Here is a 27918-nt window from a genome sequence, read left to right as displayed (position 1 = left end):
GTAGTGACATTAATATGACTGACCTCACTGGAGAATTCTTTCTCCCCCTCTATCCTCTTCACCACAATTGCCCCCAGCCCCAAATCCCAACCTGTTCTGCATCATTGGTGAGGCACCTCCATGACCAACATACTCACTGCCCTTCCATCCAACACCACTAAGCTCCCCCCTCCTTCCCACCCGTCTTGTCTCACCCGACTCTCAGCATTCCCCCTTAGTTTGCCGTTAAATGGTCTCTGTGTTCCTCTGATTCTCAGGAGGGTTTGGTGGGTGATCCCAGCCCCCAATTCCTCTGAATGGTTTCTTTCTGAATGTTCATACTCTGTGACCAGCTGCTTTATATTCCAACTGTGTTAATAAGACATCCAGTAGAGACGGCTACTGGAGGCACTGAGATATTCCATATTTTCACAAATACTATTGTACATCTTAAAATGTGAAGGAAGACAGGCCTCCGGAGTAATGCCACTTGTATAGGGCAAATGAAATCGATTACAGCCGAGCTCCCATGTGCTCTCTACAGCTGTTATGGATTTTTGCGTTTTGTTTTATTAGAAATCAATCAGCTAATTGAGAGAGAATAGCTGAAAGTGATGACCATGTGGCGCTAAAGCTGAAGACCATTATTGCACCGTAGCTGGGCTAAACTGCATTTAAATCAGGCAGCACAATAACCCAAAATGGAAATGAATTCAGAATAGCTGTCCAAGGGGCCATGAATAACATATTTGTAGGACTACAGGAGTATTTTGTCTTACCGTGGACAGTGAGCGTAGCTGATGCCTCCGCCTTGCCCACCATATTTTCTGCCACACATGTGTAGGAGCCCACATCAGCAGAGACCAGACGACGGATCTTCAGGGTGTGGTCCTCGCGAATTTCATACCTAGATTAAAACAGGTACTCATATATCACATGTTGTCAAAGACAAAAACAGTTGCAGACAAAGACAAAAGCGAGGGTGGATCAAACAAAGACAGGGAGTGTGTGACTTAGGCAGGTATTGTGGGATGAAAGGGGACCAGTTGATGAGTCAGACCTTCCTTTCGGCAGATCACCATCATCTTTCCTCCAGCGAACAGTGGGAACTGGATCGCCACGGGCCTCACACCTGAACTCTACGCTTTGGTCCACTAACACCACCTGGCTACTCGGGCGACGGACAAAGCTGGGACGCTCTGCAGAGATGAAAAAGAGCACGTAAATGAACACACAGCAGTCCTTCAATCATGTTTTTTTTAATAGAGCTGAAGCTTTGATTCCATAAAAAAAAAACATAAAAAAATCTCAGATCCGTCCAAAAAAAACAAAAAAAACAACTAAAAATAAATCACAGTGGAGAAAGTTTAAAAACAAAAAAAGAAAAGAAAAGGCAAAAACAGTCGTTTTGTATTTATTTAAACCAAGGTGTCAGTGTTCATGCTAATATAATCTCTCATTATTATTCAGTTTCTAGTACGTGTCAGTTCAGTAAATGAGTTTTCTGATTTGCCTTCCTCTGCTGTTCACCATTTTCTCTCTTTTTAGTGCAACTTCCCTTTACTTTGCCCTACTTTACCAGATAAGCGCCACCACAAAGATTCAATGTAAGCTCATTGAATCTTTGTGGTGGCGCTTATCTGGTAAAGTAGGGCAAAGTAAAGGGAACTTGACTTGACTTTTGAAAGTCAAATTGCTTGGGAAATCAATTTAGAGCACCTGCATGTGCCCAAATATTGATGTTTGGTGCTAGAGTATTTTTATTTGTAAATCCATCATGGATCCAAGCTATAGCAATATTTGAATCCCACCCCAACAAAGATAGACACCTATAAGACAAAATCCAGTATACTATAGAAGCCAGATGGTATATACCACTCTCGGTCCGACTCTCTCTGCTCAACAAGTCACAAAAGTAAAAAAAAAAAAAAAAAAAAAATTATATTAGTAATTTATAATATTGAAAAATAAGAAATTCATATCTCTTAGTCTTAACACATTCCATCAGATGGGACATGGTGAATGGACTGGTTCTTATATAGTGCTCTTCTACTCGAGCAGGCAATGCACTTTTTATATAGGTCTCATTCAGCTTCTATCTAACATTCACATACACACCCGATTAATGCATTTGAGTAACTCTGGGTTCATTATCCTGCCCAAGGATACTTTGGCAAACAGACTGGAACATCCAGGGATGAAACCACCAACATTCCAATTAGTAGATGACCTGCTGTACCTCCTGAACCACAGCCACATACCATGGTTAGTTGTTGTTGTTGTTGTTTTTTAATTTATTTAGAAAGAGGGGCAATACATATTAATGAACATTTAAACAAATGTAAGTTGTAAGGACAACTAAGAACTTAAATGAAGAATTTCTTGATTATGACACTCAGAAAAGTAGAAGGAGTAGGTAGCCCTTATGTATTCTGAGTTTATTTCACTGTAATTTTCTTATCTTGACAAGGTTTCTGGGGAAAGGAAATAAAGGAAGTGAAGAAGATGATGCTAAAAATCAGGAGTCTGGACATGTTCTGTGCTTAGGCCAGAGAGAGTCAGGGTCAGAGGTCAGTGACGGTGAAACAAGATGCAGCTGGTTTGCAGGGAAGCTGCAGAGAACAGCCTGAGATTCATAATGAAGTGTGAGATTGGAGGTAATCTCACACTTCATCTGATAAAGGTCAGTGACACCATTTAGTAACCTGGGAGGGAGACGATCATAGCTTAACATCTGGACCTTTGTTTTTATTCTGCAGGCCAAAAAAAAGAAAAGTGTGTGGCTGTTGCATGTTTTGGGGGTAGCATTAGAAGCAGAAAAATAGACAAAAATCTGAGGTACATACCAAGCACTGTAAGTTCAGCTATTTCGCTTTCACGTTCTCCAACCATATTTGTGCCGACGCACACATACTTCCCAGCATCGCTTTTCCGGGCATTTGTAATCATCAATTTCCCTCCACGTATCTGTGAAAGCAGAAGAGAAGGTGATAGGCTTTGTATGGAGAGAAAAATGGCAATATTAGTCTGAGAGACACTTGGGACTTGTTGTTGACACACAGAAAACAGCAAAGCCCAAACATTAGGAAACATTTCCTGATTGCACTCAAGAATTCCAGCGAGCATTTATGCACCAAAAGCCCATTACAACACCGTGATAAAATGCACTCACAAACATATAATGGCTTGATGGGAAAGAGGCTTTTCACTGGGTTTTTGCTTTGAGCTTACGGAGACACAGTCCAACCGGATGACTTTAGTCTTTAGTTGTTTTATGCCGTTTGCAGTCATATTGAACTTGACTCTAAGCCACTATCAGCTGACCTGTTTCTCGCCAAGCTAAAGAATACTTTTCAAATCCAGCAGAACCACAGCTCACTGAGGTAACACCTGAGGCATTTTTTTATTATTTTTTATGTACGTTCATACAACTACAAGTGAGAGCAAGTGGACGTTCATTCAAGCACACATGAACTACATACACGTATACACACCCACACACAGAGGAGAAAATGTGTGTTTGTCCAGGTGAATGTCATGTCTGTTATTTCCCAGGGCTTTGATTACAGGCCAGAGGAGATGCTTTGTTCTCAGGCAGTCGGAAAAGCAGTCCTGGTCCCAGCACAGGCCCCTCAGCCCTTCTCTCTGCTGACAACCGTGCCAGTCAGCAGAGATGCACACAATAGCACGGTGCACGGTGATCTCTGTGCCCTGATAAAGCTTAAGGTTTTAAATGCACACATCAGCCTGCAAGACCAGGACCACCCTCTGCAAGCATGTAATGGATAGCTTCATTAGGGAACACCTGACAGAGAACTTGACACACAATATTGCAACAATCTGCTTCAGCCATGACCACCGTGTTAAGCCCAGTTACACATGTAGTCACATGCGTGCTAGGGCATCTCATCTATACCTCAAACAGCGTGTTTTCATCTGTTTTTGTAAAGTAGTTGCAATAAGTTTAACTTTCTTGAAGGACAACTTTGGACAGCAGACACATTCTTCTGGTTCTGCGGCATTCCTCGGCCCTTCACCCCTGATTAATATTCATGGTAAAGCAGGAGGCAGAGGGACTTGAAGAGGCTTGGAAGCCTGGCTTATTTAGGGCACCCTGTGGTGCTGGAGGGGTTTGAAGTATCATTATGTTACTGTTTGTTTGAGGAAAGGCTTAACAGCTAAAACACTGTGACACTCACAAAGGCCCAAGGTCAGGGCAGACCATGCAGCAGAGAAAGAGGGGGTGTACTGTTGGTTCCACAGGGCTTTGACATGAGGAACCACTTAAGGCCCCTGTTCCCTCTATCCATATCCTTACCTCTGTGAGTCTGTGGCAGTTTCCCATTCTCTGCAGGCATATTTGGAGTGCCAGAGCAGCAGGGACTCTGAGAGCTGGCTAAAGTAAATGAATGTAGCAGCGGCCCTCTTTTTTTTCCTGCATGCATATCCTCTCAACACAACACAGTGCAGCACACTGGCTGCTGAAAGCCCCAACAATCTGACCATTATCCCTGCAGTAGAGGGAGATGGCACTATCCTGTTGCCTTTTGTCTCATGTCATTTGGCAATGCTGATAATGCAAAAGCCCCCCATTCAGCACCAACTCTGTTGGTATTCACACAGCAGTTCATTTTCCAGGCCGATAATTAGCCACAACTACAGCACAAAACGAGAAGGACAATGTGCTGCATTTTGGCCATTTATGATGCTGCCGGCAGACTCTCTCTCTAACGAGACAATGGTCTAGGCTTAAATACTGGCATTTTCTCTTTTTCTATTTAGTTGTCCCTCCCTTATTGTTCCTGGAAGACCATTTAGACAGAGTTGAGAGGGATGTGGCCAGCTGCTGCTAGTGGCACAGCAGCAGGGTAACTTACTTTTTATGGCTGTGGGAAACCTTTTGCATGAAGTCATGAATATATGTGAAATGGCGCACAAAGTAGGGACGTATACAATATCAGGCAGGTGGTTTTAATGCCGTGCTGGATCCATGTGTGTCACGGCACGCAGTGTGCAGTAGGTGTTTACGTATAGCTGGCTAAAATAGATAGCACACAGAAGAATTCCGTGCGCTCTCTCTTCCTTTCTGGAGTTAATTCCCTCCTTTTTAAGCTATATCCAGTAAATCCAAGCCATCCCAAACCCAGTATAAAGTGCAGTGCAGAGAGAAAATCCCCACTGCAGGTGGTTTGGGACCTTGCTCTGATCAACAGTGATCACCAAGGAGACTGCACGTTTAAGCATGCTGCATGGTGGGAGAAGTGGATTGAAACAAACATAACAATGCAGACTAGATGGGGTGGGGTTTGACGAGCTCAGCTGTTCATTACATTAAAAAGACCTCTGCTTCTCCCTCTATGGTCATTCATTGCAACCAAATTTACTATACCATAAACAAGCTTGCCGTATGATTTTTCTATTTCTAATACAACTTGATCTGTTAACATCTGTCACCACAGTTGATTACACATATTCCGATTGCCATTCATGACGTCTGGCGCTACTTTTAAAATGGTCATTTGGGAACACTCAATCTGTACGGTTTTGTACTTGACAGGAAGTTTACAGTGAGCAACACCAGCTGGTCCAGACTGTTTTTAGTTCCTCAGAAGGCCCAACATTGCTCCAAGCTACAAGGACACAACTGAGTCATCAAGCAGCAGCATTGAAAACGTTTACTCAGAGAATTTCATCCAACAGCAGACAAAAGTCATAGCTTCCACTATTCTGGGTGTAAAATCAGTATTATTGCAGAAACAGGAACAGTTTATCCGTGTTGTTCTTAAATAGGCACAAACATGATTAGGTGGAAGAACGTGTGTGTGAGGCATGCATGACACGGAGATGAAACAGGACTGCTTTATCTTCAAAGTATGAGGTAGTCCAGTAGATAATAACCAAAACTGAAAGGGTAAAGGATGACAGAGATTAACATTCCTTTTATTTTACAGAAGATCAAATGCTGAACATGAATAGTTTTGATGTCAGTTTAAGGAGAGAACACTATCTGTGATGCAACAGCGGGCAAAGATAGCTGCTGTGCATACAATGGCCAGATATGCACTATTTGAATGAGCAAATACTACACTAAATTCCTCCAGTCAACAAGGTCCACTGTGTAGTGAAATTTTCGTGCTCCTCAGTGACAACTGACTAAACTCAGAGACAGATATGATTTAATTCTCTTTAAACCAGATTATGCGCTTGTTTCTTTCAATTATGCTGTGCAGCGTCCAGATTTCCTGAATGTGCGGCTTAGGAAAAAAAACTGAGAAAGAACAGCTACACTGTTAAAGAGCTTGGGACTCAATATATCCAACCTCAACTCACCCTCGCTGTGCAAAACTGTGTTCAGTCATGAACAGCTCTCCGCTAAAGATAGCCAGCAGCGATAAATCACAATTCTGACCTGCCCAGAAAGTTTTATTTTATTGTGCACAAGTAGCCCAGGCTGGTTTTTCAGCGACAGACTGCAGGCATACTGAGTGGAACATCTTTATTAGTAGCTTATATTTATTATCTGGGCAAGATTAGATTTTCCACGACTGTACAGTGAAGTTCAGCACTTTGTCAGCACTTGGGGGGCCAAATTCTTTGATTGCCTAAAAATTGTACAATGTGCAGCCAGAATCTTAAAATCCATCTAGTCAGATTGTTAAAATGTGATCCAGGCGCACTACTAACTACTGCCTACTCACTGCCTGCTTATGTTAGCCAACTGCTGAGTTTGACTTACTTCTAGCGAGCGCAGTATAATTAAACCCAAGTAAAAATCTCCTGCTCAAGAACAATTACTACAGACACAAACTTGTGTTTGCTACAAAGTGTTTAAGCTAGGGATAATCAAGAAACATCTTCAGTAAGCAAGCATGTAGAGCTGACTGATACTGTTGTGCTGGCCTGGGTGCTATTTTAATTAAACTGAATAATTGGCGGTTTGGTTGTAAATGCAGATAGTTGTTGTTTTGATTCTGCAGTCAGTCCTGCTGCTGCTGAGTGCAACTTTCTTCGATTCCAGTCAGCTCATTTCTCCCCTCCTGATCTACACTTCTCCTGGTTGATTTCACCAGTAGGCCATCCCTAATCAATGCAATGCTGCCAGCTAATGGAGCAAGACTAATTCCATACCTCAGTTATTAAGTGCAGAAGGCATCAAGATTGGGTATTTTGGGTTTGGGAATTGCTATTTGTGAATAATGAGCCGAACAAATCAATCTTTCAACAAACGCTGAGGTGGTGGTAATGACTTGACCTAGAGTACTAGGTCATTCTCTCTCATAGATTTAAACAGACATATACAAAGCAGTCTCTAAGCTTCAGCACATGTCAGCGATAACAGTTACTTACAGTGATTCTCTCATCTCTGTCATCAATATTCACTCCATCTTTTTTCCATGATATGGTGGGTTCAGGATGTCCACGAGGAGGTTGACACTCCAGGACTGCCGGCTCCCCCGCAGCCACAATCACATCTGCAGGATTTTGTCTGAAGTCGTCACGTAGAACTACGAGAAAACACACAAAAAAGGGAAACATTTAATGAAATGCTAAAATGTTTCCCTCTGGGGATGGTATGAAAAAGAAAGAACGAAAGAAGCACGCTATTGAGGTGTGGTTTTTTTTTTTAAAAACAACAACAACAACAACAAAAAAACAACACTTTAAGTCAAGTTGTCTTAACACACAAAACTGGCTCTGCATCAAATGACAAAATGTTGAGCATATCTCGCTTCTGATTTACTCCATGCAGAGGATCATTGTGTACTAAAGAGTGTGTCTGTTATTGCATCTTCATCTCTCCTTGACCTTTCATATTTAGATATTCTGAATTCATGCACCCATTCTATTTTAACATGCTTGAAAGCCTGCCGTAGATCACTGCCACTCCTGTCTTTTTGATTTCCCCTGCTGGAGTGCTTTAAAATAGATGACACAGCCATGGATTTTGATTTTTTTTGGATACACGAGTTCCACTGTTTGTCATTTAATTATTTCTTGTGGAGAGTAATTTGATAACGAATAGATGTGGAGGTTTTAAAATATGAACTGAGTAGTTCTGTATACGTGGCTGCACCTAAAAATCATTAGTCTTTGCCTCCCTGCCTAATCAGACTAGTAGATTAATATCATTAATAAGTGGACGTCGCAACAAAGTAGATCAATGCAAATCCACTTTCTGAGAGGCAGACAAACTTCATATCAATGAGCTCATAATGTGCAGTGTTAAAGATAAACTGGAGGTTTATTGAGCGGAGAGAAGGTTATGAAAAAGCAACAAGCTCCTTTTGGCAGACAGTGTGTGCCAGTAATCATGTTTCCAGCTCCAATGCATATATACATATAAAATATATAAAAACAGTGTCTGTATCCTGAAATTCAGGCCACACACAGAGTAGGGAAGATCAAGGCACTGTGTGCGTGTGCATTGCTATCTGTAGGTAAAACCTGAAAATTATGTGCAAGTTGTTCTGTCTGCATTTTGAGGATAAAAGTTGCACTTTAGCTATCTTTTTGTCTCAGGCTCCTTAGCTTGCTCTCAAGTCACCGAAGGACCCGTCACCTACTGACAGCCTACAAATTCCTGACTAAACCCTTTAAGCACTTAATTGGTCATTGGCAAGCCCAGATACTGCTCTCTGTTTCTTGTAACACTGAGTATTCAGTCCATTAAAAGGAACTTTGTTTTAGAGGAAGATGGCCTGTAATGGCTTCCACAGTCCTGTTGCCTAATCACACCCACGCCTCCCCAGAAGCATCTAAATTCCAAAGCATGCGGCAGCATTTATCAGAAACAAAGCAAAAGGATTCACTGGATATTTTGTGAGTTATTTGCCATTGCACCATCAAGAGAAGGCATGGGTCCGCAGATCTATACACACTGTGCTGTATACAGTTGAAAGGCAATTACGTGTGTAACTCCCTAACTTTTCAGCCTCTCACTCTAATTCATCTCACACTCAGCAGTGCAGCTGTGGGCCGAGTTCATGCTGTATGGTTAATAGCAGATCGAGTCATTCAGGAATGTAAACACCAAACATCCGATCCATTAGAGCACCAGCTCCATCTGAAGAAACTGTCTCTGTTTGTATCAGCAAATCCAGCTTGTCCTTAAGAGGATTATTGTAAAAGTCAACCTAATGTACCAAGGTATAAATATGCTGCATCAGTTGGAGACAGTGATTGATACTGATCAAGAATCTGTACATTGAAGATATGAGGGAAATCATATTTTTCCTTTGAGGTAAATACAGTCTTTCAGTGCCAGGGAGCTAATATTCACAGGCATCTGTCCCTCTGGAAAATAAAGAATGATATGCTCGGAGGAAAAGAGGGAAAAACGATGCAATATTGACTTGTTGGAGGCCCGAGGGAGAGCTGGCATCATTCAGTGTTTACACCAACAGTGCAGTGAACCCCCCCCCCCCCCCCTCAACGGCACTCACTCCCCCACCTCACGGCCTTTCTCCACCTCCAAACCAACACCTCTTTGTTATAAACACAGCTGAGTGCAGCACAGCAGACAACGCTGAACATCTGCGTAGTGGAAAACAAAATCCTCTGGGATTGAGGAGGAGTGAGCAAGAGGGAGACAGAGGCAGCCAGACAGTCTGTGAGATCGACAGACAGACCAAAATCTGGATGGGGTACAAAGCCCCAACTCTATCCCCAGAAGCCCCATCAGATCTGGATCTGGGGCTGTGGCAGAATCATTTTGCCTGCCCCCTCCAACTCATGTAAATAAAAGATCCAGTATTGCTCCTTCCTGTATTCACATATATCTCTGCTCGCCCCTTACAGCTCCTGTTTTGGGACCCAGAATTCTGGTGGGGGGAAGTGATGCAAGGCGCTCACACTACGTGCTGTCCTGTAAGTGTGTGCGGTGCAGTCTGTATCTGTGTTTGGGATAATGAGCCTACTCTACCATTCTGTCTCTCTAGTGAGCCTGCAGCTGTCCCCTTGCAGATAATATTTCCTGGGCTATTAACAGAGGGGCCAAACTCGGTGTGTGTGTGTGTGTGTGTGTGTGTGTGTGAGAGAGAGAGAGAGAGAGGAGTGTATGCGTGTACATAGAGATTTTCAGTTTGTAGCTTAATATGTGGAAATGAGCCAAAGTCACAGGTCCCAGCATGAAGACGCCTCTTTGTCCGTCCTGGATTTGCACAAATATGCTGATGATGGGATGGAACAGAGTGGATATCCGGACCTGGACAGATATCAATACGCTTTGTCAAGGTAAAGGGATGCATTCTGCCCTGCATTTCCTCTTTTCAGGAGTGGAAGAACAAAACATGTTTTACCTCACCTGGCTGACATGGCTTGCTGCAAGACAAATTGCTGACTATGCATAAAAAAGGGGGAAAAAATCATTCATCAAAGCAGAGTCTTAGCTTGTAGTGGCAAACATCTGTTGGGCTATATTGTACTGTATAATAAAGCTGTCTCCAGGTCCACAGTAGCAAATTGGAGCTGTGTTGAAGCTAATGCAATTAGCTGCCATCATTTCTTGCATTCAAACCCTCCTTTAAAGGTCAGCTGAGATGGCTGCTCTCAGTTCTGAAAACTAACAGGTTCATCACCCCCATAAGCTATCCCCTGTCCACACACACAAATGCGTGCACACACACACACACACACACACACACACACACGCTCATTCACACACATAAACACACTTTTCCTCAGGAAATTGAAAACAGATGTTTAAATGTCAAATTAAAATGAGATTCCCGTGCTGCCCTCCAACATTAATGAAAATGAAGACTTAATGCCACACACCAGTCTGGGTGGGAAGATCAGATGAGCTTTGTTCTGAGGAAATTAAACCAAGTAAAACAAGCTCTTCACAAATCTTTAGAGGGATACAAAAAACAGACCCACCAGGGAATTAAAGGTTTATCAGAAGGCACCCGCACTCAATCCCACAGAGACACACAGCACAGCGTGAGTCTCGCCTTTGGCTTTTTCCTCAAAACAGAATGGACATGGCTATCTCCACAACGGAAGCAGCGGGAATGACAGGAGAGGAGAAAGTGAATTAATGAGAGGAAGAAGAAAAGTAGAAACAAAAGGAAGAAGAGACTCTGCTCGATGTATAATGCAGGACCGCTTCCTTTTTATCCATCCTGGTTTCCTCAAGGTAGTTCAAGTTCACAAGCGGCAACATTGTCGGGCTATCAGGGGCCAAATATCATCAAATACTACCTGAGGATAGTAGACAGAGATGAATGTGCAGCGCAGCGAACACCAAGAAAAATATCAAATGGCTAAGCAGCCCCAGATGTTCCTGGTTATAGGTGACTGCTTAAATCCTCAGCTGTAGCAGAAATCCATTCTTTTTTTTATTTTGCACTGCAGGAGTATTTACTATTAAAGTGTCTCTATGATTCAACATGATTGAGATGTTAAAGTCTTTGTACACGCAAAATATGTACATAAGAAATGTTTAAAAAAATGGAAATATTGAATAATAGTTTACAAAGAAAGAAAACATCCACTAAATCTCTCCTTTTCTGGTCAAATAACGGATTTATGTGCATTAAACTAAAGCTTACAGTGGATGAGCTCCCCTCCAGTCCATTTCTACTGACTATTCAACATAAATCCTCTGCCCCATCATGAGTGTTGTTTACGCCATAAGCACAAACCTGGCCTAATCACAGTGTGGCTCTGTTGTATGCTTCCGTACTGATGCTCTTCACCTTGCCTCCAGCACTGTCCTGCGATACAGACAGCGCTCATTCGCTCACTCAATGCATCTCCAACTTTGTCTTTAAATTTCTCTCCCCCCTCTCAGCATTTGACCCCCTTATCTTACCTCTCTTTCGGCTCACACACATTGAGCGGCTTATATCAAAGACAGGCTTATAGCAATGGTGTGTTAACCCATGGCACTCCACTGCAAAGGCTGTTGCAGGTGGATAATTTGCCAGAGGCGTGCATACTGTGTGTCTCTGCTTGCACTGTATAAATCTGTTTTTTTGCTGGTGGGTGTGAAGATATAACAGGACTCCTGGTGCACTCTGGAGAATCACTGCCTCCCGCCTCCTTCTTGTTTCTTGCTCCCCTCTGACCCCACCACCAGAGAGTAGAGACTGGACACAGCAGACGCGCCTCTCTTTCTGGATCTGACTGGCGTTCTTCTGCTCTGAGCTTATTTCCTCTTGCCCACTGTGCAGAAAGTCTTATCCGTCTGTCCAACAGCAGGCAGATAATGCTATCTAGGACAGATGATTGCAGATACAAACTTCCAACTCATGAATATATATCCAAATACAGAGATAAAAACTGACAAACAGGGCAGCTGAAAAAAAGAGCTGACATCATCGTGAAGCCATCACAGATTTTCCACTTGTAAATGTTTTGTTCTTTAAAGAATTGATTCATAGCTTTCGCATTTATATTTAAAGTCTGGGTTTATAAATCACATAGAAACCAATCAAAGCTCCCCAGACAACCGTGACATTCAGTATGAGGTCACATCTGCAGAGTCACGTCAGTAAAAATGCTTGACAGCCTATGTGCATGGTTGACCATAAGATATCTCATGCACACCCGTAAATATGTCAACAAGAGCAGAAGGACTATTACCCCACTGGCCTTTAGGGTTTGCACCTGCACGCCCCGAACATCATGAGGTCATCCTACAGAATGTGATGTCATGTCACGGAGCAGAGACAGGATGTCCCGATTACTCCTACAAACAGAACTAGCTTGAACAATAAAGTATGGGAGTCCTTTTGTAAACAAAGAAAACTCAGGCACAGCCCTCAACATGTATTCACAGCTTGTCTTACTTGTCTTTGGTATCAAGATACAAAGGAGGAATCACTGCGGTTTAACATTACTGGAAGATTTCTCAACAACTGGTTTGTTGAGGGTGACACACAGACACATAAATACAAACCAAGCCATGTAGGGAAATATGCCAGCTTAGCCGATGTGTTTGCGCGTGTTGGATAAAGGCATTTTTATTACACTAGGCCAAGTGATTTCAGTAACTGACACTGGCAGGCAGGGCAGATGGCTTTGCGAACCCTTAGGTGACATACCAGAGGGCTTGTCCGAGCTTGCTCTGGCCCAGCGAAGCTGCCAATGCAGAGGGTTCAATCTCGGCACCTCACCCTCTACACACTTTAACACGCACATGTAGGCCTCATGTGCAGCAGTATCCAACAGTAATTATGTCCGTACATAAAGAACACAAACATGTGCTCACACACAGGCGCGCACACATGCACCACATAAAGGAAATTCTGCCCCACAGCCGCACAGACAGAGAGGCCATTGAGTGCCTGTGTTTGTTTAAATGGTCATAAGTCTTCTCGTCAGGCTTGGAGAGCGAGATGGCGTTTGGCGAACATGGCAAAAGGCACAGAGGGCAGCGGGGAAGCAGGTTTATGTGAGTGACTGAGTGAGTGAGTGACTTGGCACCTCATAGTTCAATAAACAGTGCCTGTTTGATTGGAGTGCTGGGTGAGCATGAGTTGGACTAAAATAAAGAGTGTTTCAAGTGCCGGGGCAGTAAAGCCAGGAATGTCAGAGGAAAAAAAAGAAAAGAAAACTCGAGAACAACTCTTTCGGTCCAAAAAAGTTGTGAAAAAGGAAAAAAAAATACAAATCCAATAAAATCCAGATAAGAACACCCACTGCCACAATGCAAGCTGTGCAATAAACATCTGTGTAGGATTATCGCATTTTCATTTAATGACTGAAAAACATTGACAAGCTCCTTGTGGATTTGTGAGCTGACAGATCACTCACTGTCTACATATGAAAGTAATCAAGGCTGTTTGGATTCTCAGGGAGAGCCTGTTACCTGTTGTGGAAACTGCATCAGATATTGTGGGTATTAAATGCACTCAAATCAGTATCAGTACTGGTCAGGCTTAAAAAAAATCCAAAACACTTTTCCAAAGCATTATGCTGCTTCTATTGGAATTCATACTTTTTCCACTCTTGCTGGTTTAGAAGTTTCACTATGCACTAAAACAATAATGAGGGAGAAAGATGGGAGAAACAAGTAAATGAATACACTTTATGAGCAGTGATTTACCTTCACTTTTGACAATAGATCACTTAATTACCACTACAGCAATTCTGTGCACACCTAACTGGTGGGTTCGGGATTTGTCCAGCCTCACTGGACTGTGCTCTACTTTTAAATGTACGTCATCTGAGTAAAACTTCTACTTTGTATTCATAATGGTGTCTATAGGTGGAGCTTTGCATCCAGAGGAAGACGAGGAACTGAGAGCTGGTGTAACTTAACTCTCACCACTCACTGTATAGCCCCGAGCCTGCAGCTCTCTGCACACAGATAAAAAAAAAGAACAGGTGTAACACTATCGTCCACACAAGCAGGTACACCTGTACTGTGTGCTCGCTCATTCTTTGGCTCTTTCTCCCTCTCAAACACAACAGAGAGACATATTGCAGCCCTGCTTGTCATTTCTCTGAATTGAAGTTTTACTGTGGCTTCCAAATGCTTTCTATTAAAACTGCATAATGTAGATCCTAAAAGAATTCTCTAGATTTATTATTATTTATTATTATGGAAAAGACATTGAAAAGACATTAAGCTTTTACATTTTTTAAATGTAATTCTTCAGCACTGTGAGCACCAAAAAACAAAATTCGGTTACTTTGTACTCACGGGTAGAGGCAGAAATCTCAAAGATGGATCTCAAAACCTTAAACCACATATACGCACAATGAGATACTAGTTGAAGTAAGTGAGAAAATGTGTTATTTTGCTGCTTGGGTGAACCTGATCCTGTATGAACTCTTTTCTCCCTCTCGTTGCGTTTATAGTTTCACTCGCTGCTGTTCTTTCTTCTCACCCTGTGCTCAAGCTAGACTGTGCTAGTCTGAGTCTTCACAGTGTAATAGGATTTTACACAACACACAACTGGTGAGGATATGCAGATCACACATTTGTCACCACAGAATGCTCATTATAGTAAATCCCTTTACTTCGAGAAAAGCAGGCGTAAACATGCCAAGAGCCATGGAATATCTCTATCCACAAGTGCCTAAATCCCACTATGTGTCTAACACGGCTTAGTTCACATTGTGTCAGTTATGTTTTCTGACAATATCGCGCTGTGAGCTGCCCTCCTGTCTGTGTGGCCCCAGCAGCTAACCCTCTCCCAGCATCTGCAAAGATGAGAACCTTATTAAAACAATCTTCCCAATTAACATTCCTGGCACTTGGAGCCCCATCCCCCAAGGAGCAGGACCTCCTCAGCCTCTCCTCCAAACCTGACCCCTCCTCATCTCTGTGATGACAAAGAAGCTGTGTAGGACCAAGACCAGCCATGAGACCCTTGAGCATGAGTGGTGAGAAAGGGGATGTGAGGCAACTTGTTTTCCTTCCTGCTGCAGAACAGAGATCCGTGTGCTTGTCTGTTTTTACACGTGCATTTGTTTACGTCTTCATCTGTGTACCGTGCGTGTCAAAACGAGAGGGAAAATACAGTTACGCATAAGCTAATTACTACCAATCAGGACAGCACGGTCATCGCAAATAATCCTGATTTGATGTGACGTGCAATGACACGGGCTTATTTGCACAGGGTGGAAAACTCATGATCCTGGGCTCAAAGAGGTACTGTAAGATCAGGCTGTCCACTGCAGCTAGCACACATCAGAGAAATTACATCCATAAACACAGCATGCTTTCCCGTAGAGTGCCATCTGACCCTTTGTGACCCTGTCAGAGATTTTAAAACACAAACATCTGCTGCAAATCTTTTCACTTCTCTATTATCCTGAGATCTCACAACCAGATAATCATACTCGTTCCAATCTCTTGCCCATCTTCCCAAAACAAAGCTATATCAGCTATAACAGCAGAGACTAATGGACACGGAGCAGAGGTATTCTATAGCAGTGCTGTGCAAACAGCACCGTGGTGAGGGGAATGAGATCCTGATGTTAAAAGAGGGATGTGATGTTTACAGTGACTGAGATTCTGGCTATGCTTCATGTGAGTGTTAATGGAAATCACAAATATTAAACAGCTCCTGCTCACCATACGTTGGCTGAACCTCCCATTGTCTTATATACTGAAGCATCTAGTGTGTTTATATGAGTGCTCATGTGCAGGTAGGTGTGTTTGCTTGGGTTTTAGTTCTCCTGACTCATTTTGCTGCCAGTCTGTTTGGACTACTTCTTATTAATGCATGCTTAATGAGATCCAGCATACACACAACTTCACCAGTGCCTTTGTAGCATATGTCAAACACACTAATTCAAAGCTGAAAAGTTAGAATTCAGCCTTTCATCTTAAATTGGTGTAATGGAAATCTTAGCCTAATACCCTTAGTTTCCAATGAAAGTCTAATTTGTTGGAGGTTTAGGAAACAGTAGGAGTGAGCGATTGTTGCAGTGTCTTGGTCGGTCTGAACTATAAACTGGAATTACATCAGTTGGTGTTGCAGAGGTGACTGGGGAGGAGTAATGTGATAGTGGCTGCGTCGAGGGAAACAGGCGCTGAGGAAAATGGTGAAAGAAAAAAAAAAAAAAAAAACGCTAGGGAGTCCAATGTAATGTTACAGCAGATCTCTTAGCCTTTCGCCATGGCCACTTTCATTTCCACTATCCCGTTCCCTCACCAATCACTTTACCAGGCACAGAGGAGATGGGAAAAGAGGAAAGGAAGAGCGACAAAGACAGGAAGAGCTTGTAGAGGTCAAGTAAAAGTTGGGAAGTGGGGATAAGGGGATAGAGATATAGGGCACAGGAATGTTAAAGAGGGTGAGACAAAGCAAATGAGGGTACTGGTATCCAAACATGTGTTGCAGCTCCAGAGGGGCACATCTTTGTCTGATCAGTTGCCGTCCCCATTTCAATGGTTTCCACATGGACCCTAAACTTTCCCAGATGAACCCTGAGAAGATGAAAAGCTGTCCACATCATATCTAAGAGGAGATCTGTTACAGTGGGAAGTGTTGCCGAAAGGAATGGAATGAGGGAATGCTGTCAGATACGGTGTGCCAAACAGAAACAGAGAGTTGAAATTTCATCTTTAGCACTTGCCTACTAAGTGCGTACTCCTATGTGATCGCTGCCAGATACTTTGGCGCTATAGCTTTTCACTACGCTTGTCAACTTGTCCAACATGCAATATCGAGCTTTGCTGATACCAAAGAGGAGGTTTTGTAAATGTGCCAGAAATTAACCTGATCTCTGTGAAATTGACAGTGTGTAAGGTTTCAAGACTGATAAGTCCCCCATTTTCCAAATTTCAATTTTCACAGGATTGAGCGTGCAGACAAAAGAAATGTTTTGTCATAGTTTTTCTTCTTTGTTTTATGGGATACTTTGCTACTGTTAACATGCCTGAAACATCCTACTGAGCTGATTTATGATAGTCTCCCCAGGGTACAAAGCCAAGCCCCGTAGAAGTGGAAATTTAAGGCTACTGCACTCACAGAGTTGGCGCAGTAGCCTTACAGTAGATTTATAGAGGTGGGAGCAGAATCTTTTCCACCTCTGTGGCAATGCATGCCTGTTGCATAGACTGAATTTTCAAGCTTGGTACCCTGAGACTAGAACAAAGCTGAGTGTCGCAGTGTTTTCCACCTAAACAAATTTTATGTGGGGAGTTTGATTTTGTTAATTATATTTTAACTGAGGTCATTCAGAGTTAGTCATCTTCATCTTTTTATCACAGACAATGCTGTCGTGAAGCTCATTTTTCATAAAGAAGATTTGTTTGACTTTTTCTTAAATATAATTTTCAAGAAAAATATATCTGATTAAAGAAAACAATAAGTGTCTATTAAAATCACATGGTTTAACATCATGTTTGTCCTGTAAAATTGTTACACCTACGTGATGTGACACAAAGTTATAAAACCACATGCGATAAAGCTATTAAGTGATTCGTAATTGGAAATTCTCGAAATAGAAAATATAAGAGGGAAAATTGCTCAGAGATGATAGACATATCCTGGCCTCATTGGGTGACAGCAAAGGATAATACTAAATACTGGTCTTATATCTTTTGAGCCCCATTCCCTGCAGGCTTTCTTTGCAATACAGTTGGAGATGAGTCTTCAAAACACAGACGTGAAAAATTCATCTATGAACATCTAATCACACTAAAGAAATTTCCTCTGGCAGTTAATCCTTTTGGGAAGAAGAAAAGCAGTGACAAGGATGGTGTAAAACCCATCAACTGTACAATGTAATGGACTTATTAAAGATCAGGGACGTTTCAATTGTCTTTTAATAAGGGCAGCTTATCCTGCTGGTTCTTCTTTCTGTTGTTGTTTTTGTCATTTTTCTTTTTGTTTTCTAAATTGTTTCTTTGACTTTCTGTCTTTATTAATCATTTAAGAGTATTTTATTTATTCCTTTAATTTGAAACACTGAGAGCCTTTCTTCTCTTTCCTCATCTTCTGAACTATTTTGCTGACAGACAACAGAAGTGCAACCTCTCTTTCACCTCTTTCATTAAAAAAAAAAATCCTACTCAACACGGATGCCATTCCCAACATCCAAAGGCATGTGGTCAGCCCAAAGCCCCCATGCATCATAGACAAATTATCCTGAAAGCAAGAGAGGAGCCCATCTGGTGCAGAGGAGGGGCAATGAGCAAGAGGAAAGGAAATTTAAGAAATGAAGGAGAAAGAACTGGTCGGCCGATAAGAAGGATAAGGGAATGGAAGGCAGAAAGGCAGAGGAGTGTTTGGGGGGGGGGGGTGGGGGGGTGGCAGATGTTTGAATTTTCTGCCAAAAGGGAGAAGCAAAGATCCATGAGCTGGGTAGCTAAAGCACTAACTGGGGTGTGTTGTACAAATGAGTCTGTGAGAGGCAAGAACTGGTGAAATAAGAGTTCGTGTGAACACCATTTAAAGCTTGGCAGTCTGGATTATTTAAGAGGGGAATAAACACTCTGCTATAGGTGAAATATAACTAAAAGACATTCAGCATGGTGGCAAACTGTGTATTGCCGGCTGCTAGATGAGGAGCGCATTTGAGGTCAGAAGCCACGTGTACACACACAACGTTGTGTTCAAAGCTGTCAGGTTGCGTGGTCAGTAATACAACTCATTAGCACTTGCTAACCCAACTGCTTCAGTGTACTAATAGAGCAGTGGAGCTGCGGTGTAAAACAAGCAAACATGAAAACTCTGAAACTGTCCCTTGGCAAAACAGAGCATGTGATTGTGAAATCAACAAGCAAGACAAGAAGCCCCCACAACCATCATCCGCTCCCTCAGCATCTCTCCAACAAACTAACAATCTCATTTGCAGAGGTAAAGACTCAGCGAGCAGATAAACTACCTCCATTCCTCCCAGTTCTCCTGAGATAAGACCTAACATCTAACATGCCTCACAAAATACTGCCGCCGCCTCCCCGCGGAGGTAATCACAGAATAAACTATGTTTGGTTTCTACCAGGTACAAAAAAATGCCAACAAATCTTTGATAAGAGACCGTACTACTAAAAAGCTACATTGTGCAAAAAAAAAAAAAAAAAGGGAAAAAAAAGAAAGAAAAAAAATCTGAGTCAGGATGTGAAAGGGCTTGTTGCCCTCTGGAGCGCCAGATGAGGGCAGTTTGTTGTGGAGAAAAGCAAAATAATTCAGAGTTCATATTATGTGGGTTAGACCAGCCTGGAGGCAGAAGCCATAAGGGTGACATCAATAAAACATTCCTTCACTATTTTTCTTGAGCACAGGGATTTTGGCATAGTGCAGCTCAAATGCAATATGCAACACTGGAATTGGAAAATACAATATCAGCCTGACAAAGCTTGACGGTTACTTTTATCTTGGTATATTGGTGTTACGTTGCTACAACAAGCAGCATCTGGGTGACATTATGATTCTGTCCCAACAAGAAAAGTTAACATGCGACGTTTTATGATACTGGCCAATTGGAGCTTCCTTTGAAACACGGTGACTCAAAAGAAGTATGGCCCCCTAGCACCTAGTTTCAGATCAACTACAAAAAACACGATGAGAAAGATGATATTACACATCTGGTGTTCAACAGCACAAAATACTGTGCAGTTTGATCCTGATACAGCACAGCCAGAGCTGCAAAAGCAAATTGGGAGTCTTCCTTCCCTGTAATTTGCATCTTTTTGAAATGTAGGATGAAACAAGCAAACCTGGGTCACATTATGCTGGGAGAAAAACTCAGCTAAACACTGCACATATTTTAACTTAGCTAAAAACAAAACATTACATTCCCTTGCAAACAACTGGATCTGTCTGCAATTTTTGAAGTGATTGCAAACACACAACCCTCCTGCAGTACCAGAGACCACATGCCTTCTATTGTTTGAGTCCCCACCATGTTGTCTGTATCTGGGAGAGATAGCATCTCTGTAGAGCGCTGTGGCGTTCAGAGCCTGTGAGAGGCAGCACACCTGCACAACAGAGAATAGCAAACGCTTCTATGGATACTGGGAGTCTTTGAAGTGGAGATGGATTCTAGTTCAATACCCAAGACCCTCTTTTATCACACAAATCACTCTGTGGTTTCAGTGCGCATTCTTTGTCATGAGAAATGGCTTTGAGACAAGTCAACTGGAGCTCTTAGGGATGTTGAAGTGTTTGGCTGACCAGCTACTGAGACATGAGAGAACGCGTTCACACGGAGCATACACAAAAAGTCAAAAACACTAAGATCTCTGAACACCAAGGTCGGCTTACTCAAATTTTTATTGCACAGTTAATTTGCAAAGGTTCAGGTATCAAAACAGAGACAGTGTAAATACACACATTGGGTAGAGACTAATTAATGGAAGATGAACTGAGAGTTACAATATGTTTGGGTTGGAGAGGGAAAATACCACACACACACACACCGTATCAAAGTATCACAGCTACATCTCCAATATCTACCTTCAGTCTCTGGGCTTTTACGGGCATCCTGAGTATAAACTAGCTGTGAAATATGACATCATAAAAAGCAGTCAGTTTTTCAATTGTGAAGAACCTATGAATTATTCAGAGGCAACTACTGGCAATATATTTCCCCTCTATCTAGCTGCTTCCATCCTTATTGCATAGCTCTCTCTGCTTTTCATCTCTGCCGCTCTTTTTAACTTTTGTATATGTGTCAGTTTTTGTCTTATTTGTTCATCTCTCTCAATCCCCGTATACTGAAATGACTAGCGTAACTGCGGAGTGACGATGACAGAAGAAAAATGGAGCAGAGTCTGGAAAACATGAGAACACCGCATTGTGAATGACTGGTGTTAAAGTGGACACCTCACCCTTTGACAGATCTACAACAAAGTTAAGTGAGTGGAAACCCCGACTAGTAAACAGAGACATCAGAGCACGCAGAGACGATGTTCCAGTGTCAGCTCTGTCATCATGTGGCTAAAAACCCAGCCAGTGTTGTCCTTGCAATCCCAGTGTCTGACCCTCCATCTGTCACCATCTATTTTACCATACCTCCTTAACTACACACCATGAGCACGAGGCCCTAGAAGTAACCCTCTTACTGTACATCACAGTGGTTTACTGTGCTTGCTTAAGCATGATACAGTAGGAGTCTCTGGGGAGTGAACCAGTCACATGACAGCACCTTCCCTCCGTGGTGACAGATAAGGCCATACTGTATGTCTGTATGCACAGTGATGAGTTATGATCTCACCGGGGCTCTTTGTCTCGTATCCTATTTTCTATCTATACAATTCTGCATAAAAAGATGAAGCACATTTCCCGCTAATGGTCCACCATCAAAGCGTGCTGCTGATATCACTAATTAAAACCATTAAATCTCAAAACTACCATATAATGTTTGAGGGTAAGAGAGTGCTTGGGCTAAAGGTCAGAATTTTTAGATTTTTTTTTACTCATATTTAGACAAAACCTTATTAGTTGTCCGTGGCTGGTGGTGGGTGTTTCGTGCAAAATCATTGGGGTGGGGGGAGGGGATTTTTTTTAATTCAAATTTGGACGCCGCTCACGACTCAGGATTCAGGAAGTGGGAACAAAAAGGAATAACAGCGATTTGTACAGTAATGAAAGATGGCCATTTGATGAGTTTCCAAGATTTAAAAGATCGGTATAGTCTAGAGAAAACCGATTTTTACCGGTACCTGCAACTCAGAGACTACTTTTCAAAGAAAGTACGAAGTTCGCGTACGTCTTATGGCATCCTGAATTGCGTAATTAAATCATACAGGGGCCTCCAATTCAAGGAAATTTCTGTACTATATAAAAATCTAAGAGAGAACACGACAACATCAACTGAATACATAAAAAAGAAATGGGAGCAGGAAATAAAAACTGATATCTCAACTGAGGAATGGTTAGATATGTGTGAAACCCAGAACACAACGACTAAATCAAGATGCTGGAAAGAATTTGGATGGAAACACCTTACTCGATTCTTTATTACACCAAAAATCAAAAGTAAACAGACCCAAGACAGTTTGCCATGCTGGAGAAGATGTGGTAACATGGAAACACACCATACGCACGTGTTTTGGGAGTGCCTGAAACTGCATAATTTTTGGAAGAACGTGACTCTTGTAATAGGCAATATCTTGGGCTATCAATTTCCACACAATTTTAAAACTGTATATCTTGGGAATATTAGAGAGTATGTTATGTACGACGACTTGTATTTGACAAAAATCCTATTGATAGCTGCAAAGAAAGCTATAACAAGAAACTGGTACAAACTGGATCCGCCTTCTTCAAAAGACTGGTTAAATATTGTTGGAGAAATCTATGCAATGGAAAAAATGACTTACAGTCTCAGATTAAAGGAAGATATTTTCGTTGCTAAGTGGGAGAAGTGGTGGTGGTCAGAGGGCCCGGTGGCGCCTGTGTCCGGCAGCCTCGCCTCTGTCAGTGCGCCCCAGGGCAGCTGTGGCTACAATGTAGCTTGCTATCGCCAGTGTGTGAATGTGTGTGTGAATGGGTGAATGACTGAATGTAGTGTAAAGCGCTTTGGGGTCCTATGGACTAGAAAAGCGCTATACAAATGCAGGCCATTTACCATTTACATTATATGGCACCAAGGAAAATGAATGAACGAACAAAACATTTAAGGTCTATAACTCTGTATATCTATTGATGCATGCCCGTATAAAAGTACGTATATAAGCTGGAGTATGTATGCTGCGGAGTAAAGGCAGGCATGCATACGGTAGTTGATTAGAATTGGCACCCACACCTTTTGTTCGCTTTAGTTCTGTTTGTTTTGACTGTGTGCTTGCATGGTTATTTCTCCTGTAATGCAATACATGTTTGTGTTTAAACTGTGACAAAACTATCAATAAAAATTTGAGTGTCAAAAAAAAAAAAAATTTGGACGCCACTCAGATTTTTCTTGTTTGCATTCTGACACCAGCTTGAACTTTACACTGAAATGAGTGAATATTTTCTTGGCTCATTTGCAGTTACACATTTTGGACTGAAGTCAGGGTTGCTAAGGAAATGTTTATTACGTGTGTTTGTTATGCATTTATGTTTCCGGATTTTCACTAATTGCTCCCTCATTTAATAAGAAATGATTACTGGGCCAGATGTTGAGTATGTTGGACAGTAATGAAGATTATACAGATACAGTCTATGAAAACTTAACTTCCTGATCCAAAATACATTACCTTTATATAATAACAATAATAATGATAATAAAAAACCCAACTTGTAGGAATAGATGAGCCATGACATCCATTTCAACTGGCTACACAGTCCGATTCTTCCATTGTTTCACTACAGATGCCACATGCACATGCAAGCACACATACTGCATTACATATACCACACGTGTAACTTTAACACCGCTGTGAAAACGCAGCTGTGTGCACCACTAATGTACTCCAAATTATGTCCTTGAAAGAGTTACCACCACTAACAAAAGCCATTGTTTAGAATGGCTGGAGTAAGGACTGGCAGTGATCAACTTGAATGATGTAGTAAGAGCAATCCATGGCCACTCCACAGGAGATAGAAGAGCACTGCCCAGGCTGAAGAGGCCCTCCACCTTCTCATCTGTCCACTAAAAGCCCTCTGTCACTGCTTCGTGCATGTATCCTCATCCACCCACGCCCTGTATGAGGCCATAATGAGCCCTGGGCTAATGCATAGAAAAACACAATTAAAGTCAAAATGGATACTTCCCCACTCAGTCCATGCATGAGCATGCAAGAGAGCACTCTCTGTGTTGATGTGTTTATGTAGCTTACAATGTGAGCTTGACCACTTGTGTACTGTCCGTGTGTGCGTTTGCTGTAAGAAGCTAACAGAGCCGACAGCTCCAGCCAGCAGGCCTTTGAACTGTGGCCTGAAGGCCCAGCAGAAGACAGCAGCACTCGCTTGTAGTTAAGTCCCTTCTTTTGGCGCAGAATCCTTGGCAGGTCACTATAAAAGGCCATGTGCACATGGACCTGATCCAATATGCATCGCTTTGTTTGATCTCTCACTTGGCACACACACACACAGAGGGAGAAAAGTCCCTGTAGAAGATCCATGAAAGTGACCTGAGGGAGAGTCCAGCAGTGTGCTTCACTGTAGTCAAAGAAATCAAAGTCCAAGATTTCCACTCTGAAAGGCCAACTCCAGCTCCCAATAATAGTTTGACAGAAGCAATATTTGCTTCCAACTGCACTGTATGCGAGTTAAACTGCCTACACAATGGTACATTTATTATGGCCCTGATATATTTGTCTTCGTCTTTCTCTTTTTCTGTGAGCCAAGAAGAAAAATCATTCTTGGTTTCTCTGCTTCCTTGCCTTTTCCCATTTCTGTCACAGCTATTATTTCATGAAATCTGACTCCTGGTATTCAGTTTCTTTTCAATTTCCTTTTCAGCAAAGCCCGACTGTTCTCTCCTCCCATGTCAACCATGTCTTAGTGCACATTACAATGTGCCAAAAATATCTCCGTACCAAGAAGCAATCTTAAAACTACATTCAGCTACATTTGTCATTTCATTTCAGGAATGAGCTTTCATGGAAATACAAAAAACAACTCATCTGAAGAATTCAACTTGCCTTTGTTCTACATCTCATGTTGCTGTTTGTTTACTCATCTGAGTGTGTTTGACCACTTGTTTTGGACAGTCAACAAGAGCTCCACAGACTTCTACTGAGTCCCAGACAGCCATCCTTTCCCCAAGGATAATATACACTCTTATGTAGAAGTAAAAAGCAACTAATTGACCAGAAATCAAAGCTAATTGGCTCTGTTTAGCCTCTTCCTGTCCCATAGCAGTATGGACACTGGGGAAATACAATCTGACCCTATTCACAGACTACCACCAACAAAGAAGCAGTAATGAGTAGTGGAAGTGTGATACTGGATTGTATTGGTACCTGCAGGGTGTGGTGGCCCCTGGCTGAGCTGTTGGCCACTTTTGACTTGCTGACCTGTGTCGGCCAAAAGCTGCCTGGGAGGATATTTCTATCAGCTTCCAACATGAGAGACATTTAAACGTCTGTAAGTTCCGTGGATCTTTTTCTTGATTTCTCTCAGGAATCATGCTGTAACACATCTTTAGTGTGTGCATTATGATTTGAATTTGGTGCATTTACTAATCTTTATCAACAGTAAGATTTACACGAAGCAAGCAGACTTCTCTGCTTCTAATATGTTCATGCCGTGTATTTTAGTGTACTGGGCAACGTACAAGCTAATTACATGATTATATTTCCACCGGCTGTGACAACCGCAGTGGAAATAAGCAGTGAGCAGATGAAAGTACCTTCATCCGATAGCCACATTAGCTGTCTGTTAAGTTATCATTAAGGTAGCGCCTAGCGGCTATGGCTAATAATAAAATGGTAATGTTAATGTGGGGGCTAGACACCAAGCGCCATCAATCCTGCTGTCTGTAATGTTATAATAGAGAGTGTTCATTTACGAGGATAACACAATTATTGTGCCCCAAAACTATTATGTTTCTCTTAAATCCCACATGAGCTGAGAAAAGTCTACCAGCAAGAGGACAGCAACAAACATGTGGAGCCAAGTTACCAGAAGCACAGCACTGCTTCAGACAACTTGAACGTTATAAAGACGTTATAAAAAATGGTTCTTGATTTTTTTTTTCCATTTTTGTCCCACATGGTAATGAAAATGGTACAGAATATTTTCTTGGGTATCAGTATCGAGATTGAAATTCTAATATCGTGACAACCTGACTTGATATTAGAAAATAAATTATCAAAAAGGTGGAAATACAATATTATGTGTCAAGCAGTGTTGACTCCCTGTGAAGATGTTTATAATACATTCTTGAAAAGTTACTTAAAGGGGGACACTCCTGTTCAAAAATCTATTGTGTAAATGAACACCGTGTTAACTTTTCCAGAGATTTCACACCAACAATCTCACCAGGTCAGTCCTTGTGAGATTCATGAATCACATGAAAACATGACAAAAGTCTGACAGGGAGACAGAGAAAGAGAGAGATCCAGCTTTTAGCAGCAACAAGATCACTAAACCTTTGAAAATATGGTTAAACTTAAGTTGGTACGTGCAACAGCTGCCTCAATTGCAACAAGTCTTTTGTGCATAAGGCAAAATCTCACATGCACACCGCGGTGCTCTCAGTCATGCTCATTTACTCTGTTCAATTGACGTCTCGAGGAACATTAACTAAAATTTAACGTCCCCACACTTCTAATAGCAAACACAGAATATTCTCTATTGTAAATTTGTTTTAGGGAATTATGTATGCATTTCCCAAACACAATAATGTGGTTTTATCTCAGCCAAGTGGAAGAAAAAGAGGCGCAATGTACTCAATTTCATCTATGAGGTAGAGGGGCAGATAATCCACAATAAACAGTGATGGGTCATAAAACAAATGAAGCAAGCCTCAAATGCTGCTTGCACTGCTGTGGCTACATGACCTACATCTGTAAAGTGGAGGAATGCCGATCCTTATCTAATGTAGGATAGAGCTGGAGGGCAGTTCATCTTGGCACAAAAACCTCACTGTTATTCACCGTAAACTTTCTATTCACAGTGTGTTGAACTACAAGAGAAAACCCTCAGAGTTGGTGAGTGTACTTTAAGTATTGCAGTGATAAAGATTGATTTGTGTTACATCCTATAAGGAGAGCCATGGAGTATCCGATGAGAGCCCTGGCAAGGTTACATTAAAGGCATTCCAGTGAACCCTCAGCTCTCCACAGCACAAGATCCCAGTTTCTGTTTCTCCCTTCCAGACAAATGCCAAAGTCATTGTTTTTTCTGAGCCTGCTTTTCGGAGGGAAAACTCAATCCTACTGGCTGCCGGTGTCACCAGTGGCCCCTTGTCCTCCCCTGTCATTCAATCCCATCTCTCCTCCTTTCAGGAATGCACTTCAGTCATTCTTTTGTACTCGCCTTCCCTTTTTCTCCAGACCACTGTGCCCTAGGCAGTCTGGGGGCAGTGTGTGTGTTTGGTTGCTCCAGATCTATTCATCCTCTCTGGTGAAACAGGATACAGTGACCTCCTCTGTGTCCGGTGGTCCCCATCCCAGGCTCCTGTCTGCTAAGTGTCAGAGACTGGGAACTTGTGAGAGGAGACGAGGTAACTCAATGGCTGATCAGGAGGAAAGCCAAGAACGCACGCCTGTTGGGCATCACAGATAGATGATACTGGATCAGAGTGAATAGACCAAAAGTAATATCAGTTTATGTTAACACTCTGGACCGAATTCTCAGAGCCATCTGGTGTGCTGTCCTGTTCTGACTCCCTTGGAGAAAGCCATATATCTAGGTTCCAAACCGTGACTCATAAATGATGCAGAGTGATGGAATATGCCATACTGTACCTCAGCAGGGGATATACACATAGATGTGTTGATTTCAATGCCATTTTACAACACTGTGTCATACGTCAATGCTACTAGCAAACCCCTCCCTTCCCATTATGGAACAAAAGTGGGAGCATTTTAGGAAAGGTTCCTTCATTATACAGGGGAATACATGACACCCCCACCTCACGAGACATGACAAC

The 27918-nt window shown here is 42.1% G+C and overlaps 1 protein-coding gene across 6 annotated transcripts in view; it reads right to left on the bottom strand.

Annotated features, from left to right (window-relative positions):
• Positions 1-27918, bottom strand: part of robo1 (roundabout, axon guidance receptor, homolog 1 (Drosophila)) — a 225071-nt gene that overhangs the window by 36411 nt on the left and 160742 nt on the right. For all 6 annotated transcript variants that reach the window (XM_076873331.1, XM_076873327.1, XM_076873328.1 and 3 more), the window contains 4 exons: positions 7327-7484; positions 2826-2946; positions 1040-1178; positions 759-886 (listed from right to left, as the gene is read on the bottom strand). In XM_076873331.1, the coding sequence (XP_076729446.1) occupies positions 759-886; positions 1040-1178; positions 2826-2946; positions 7327-7484 (546 nt within the window). The remainder of the gene's footprint in view (positions 1-758; positions 887-1039; positions 1179-2825; positions 2947-7326; positions 7485-27918) is intronic.

Source organism: Maylandia zebra, linkage group LG14 (genome assembly GCF_041146795.1).
Source record: "Maylandia zebra isolate NMK-2024a linkage group LG14, Mzebra_GT3a, whole genome shotgun sequence".
Classification (NCBI taxonomy): Eukaryota; Metazoa; Chordata; class Actinopteri; order Cichliformes; family Cichlidae; genus Maylandia; species Maylandia zebra.
Note: the sequence above shows the minus strand (reverse complement) of the source record. Positions and strands in the feature narration are given on the sequence as shown.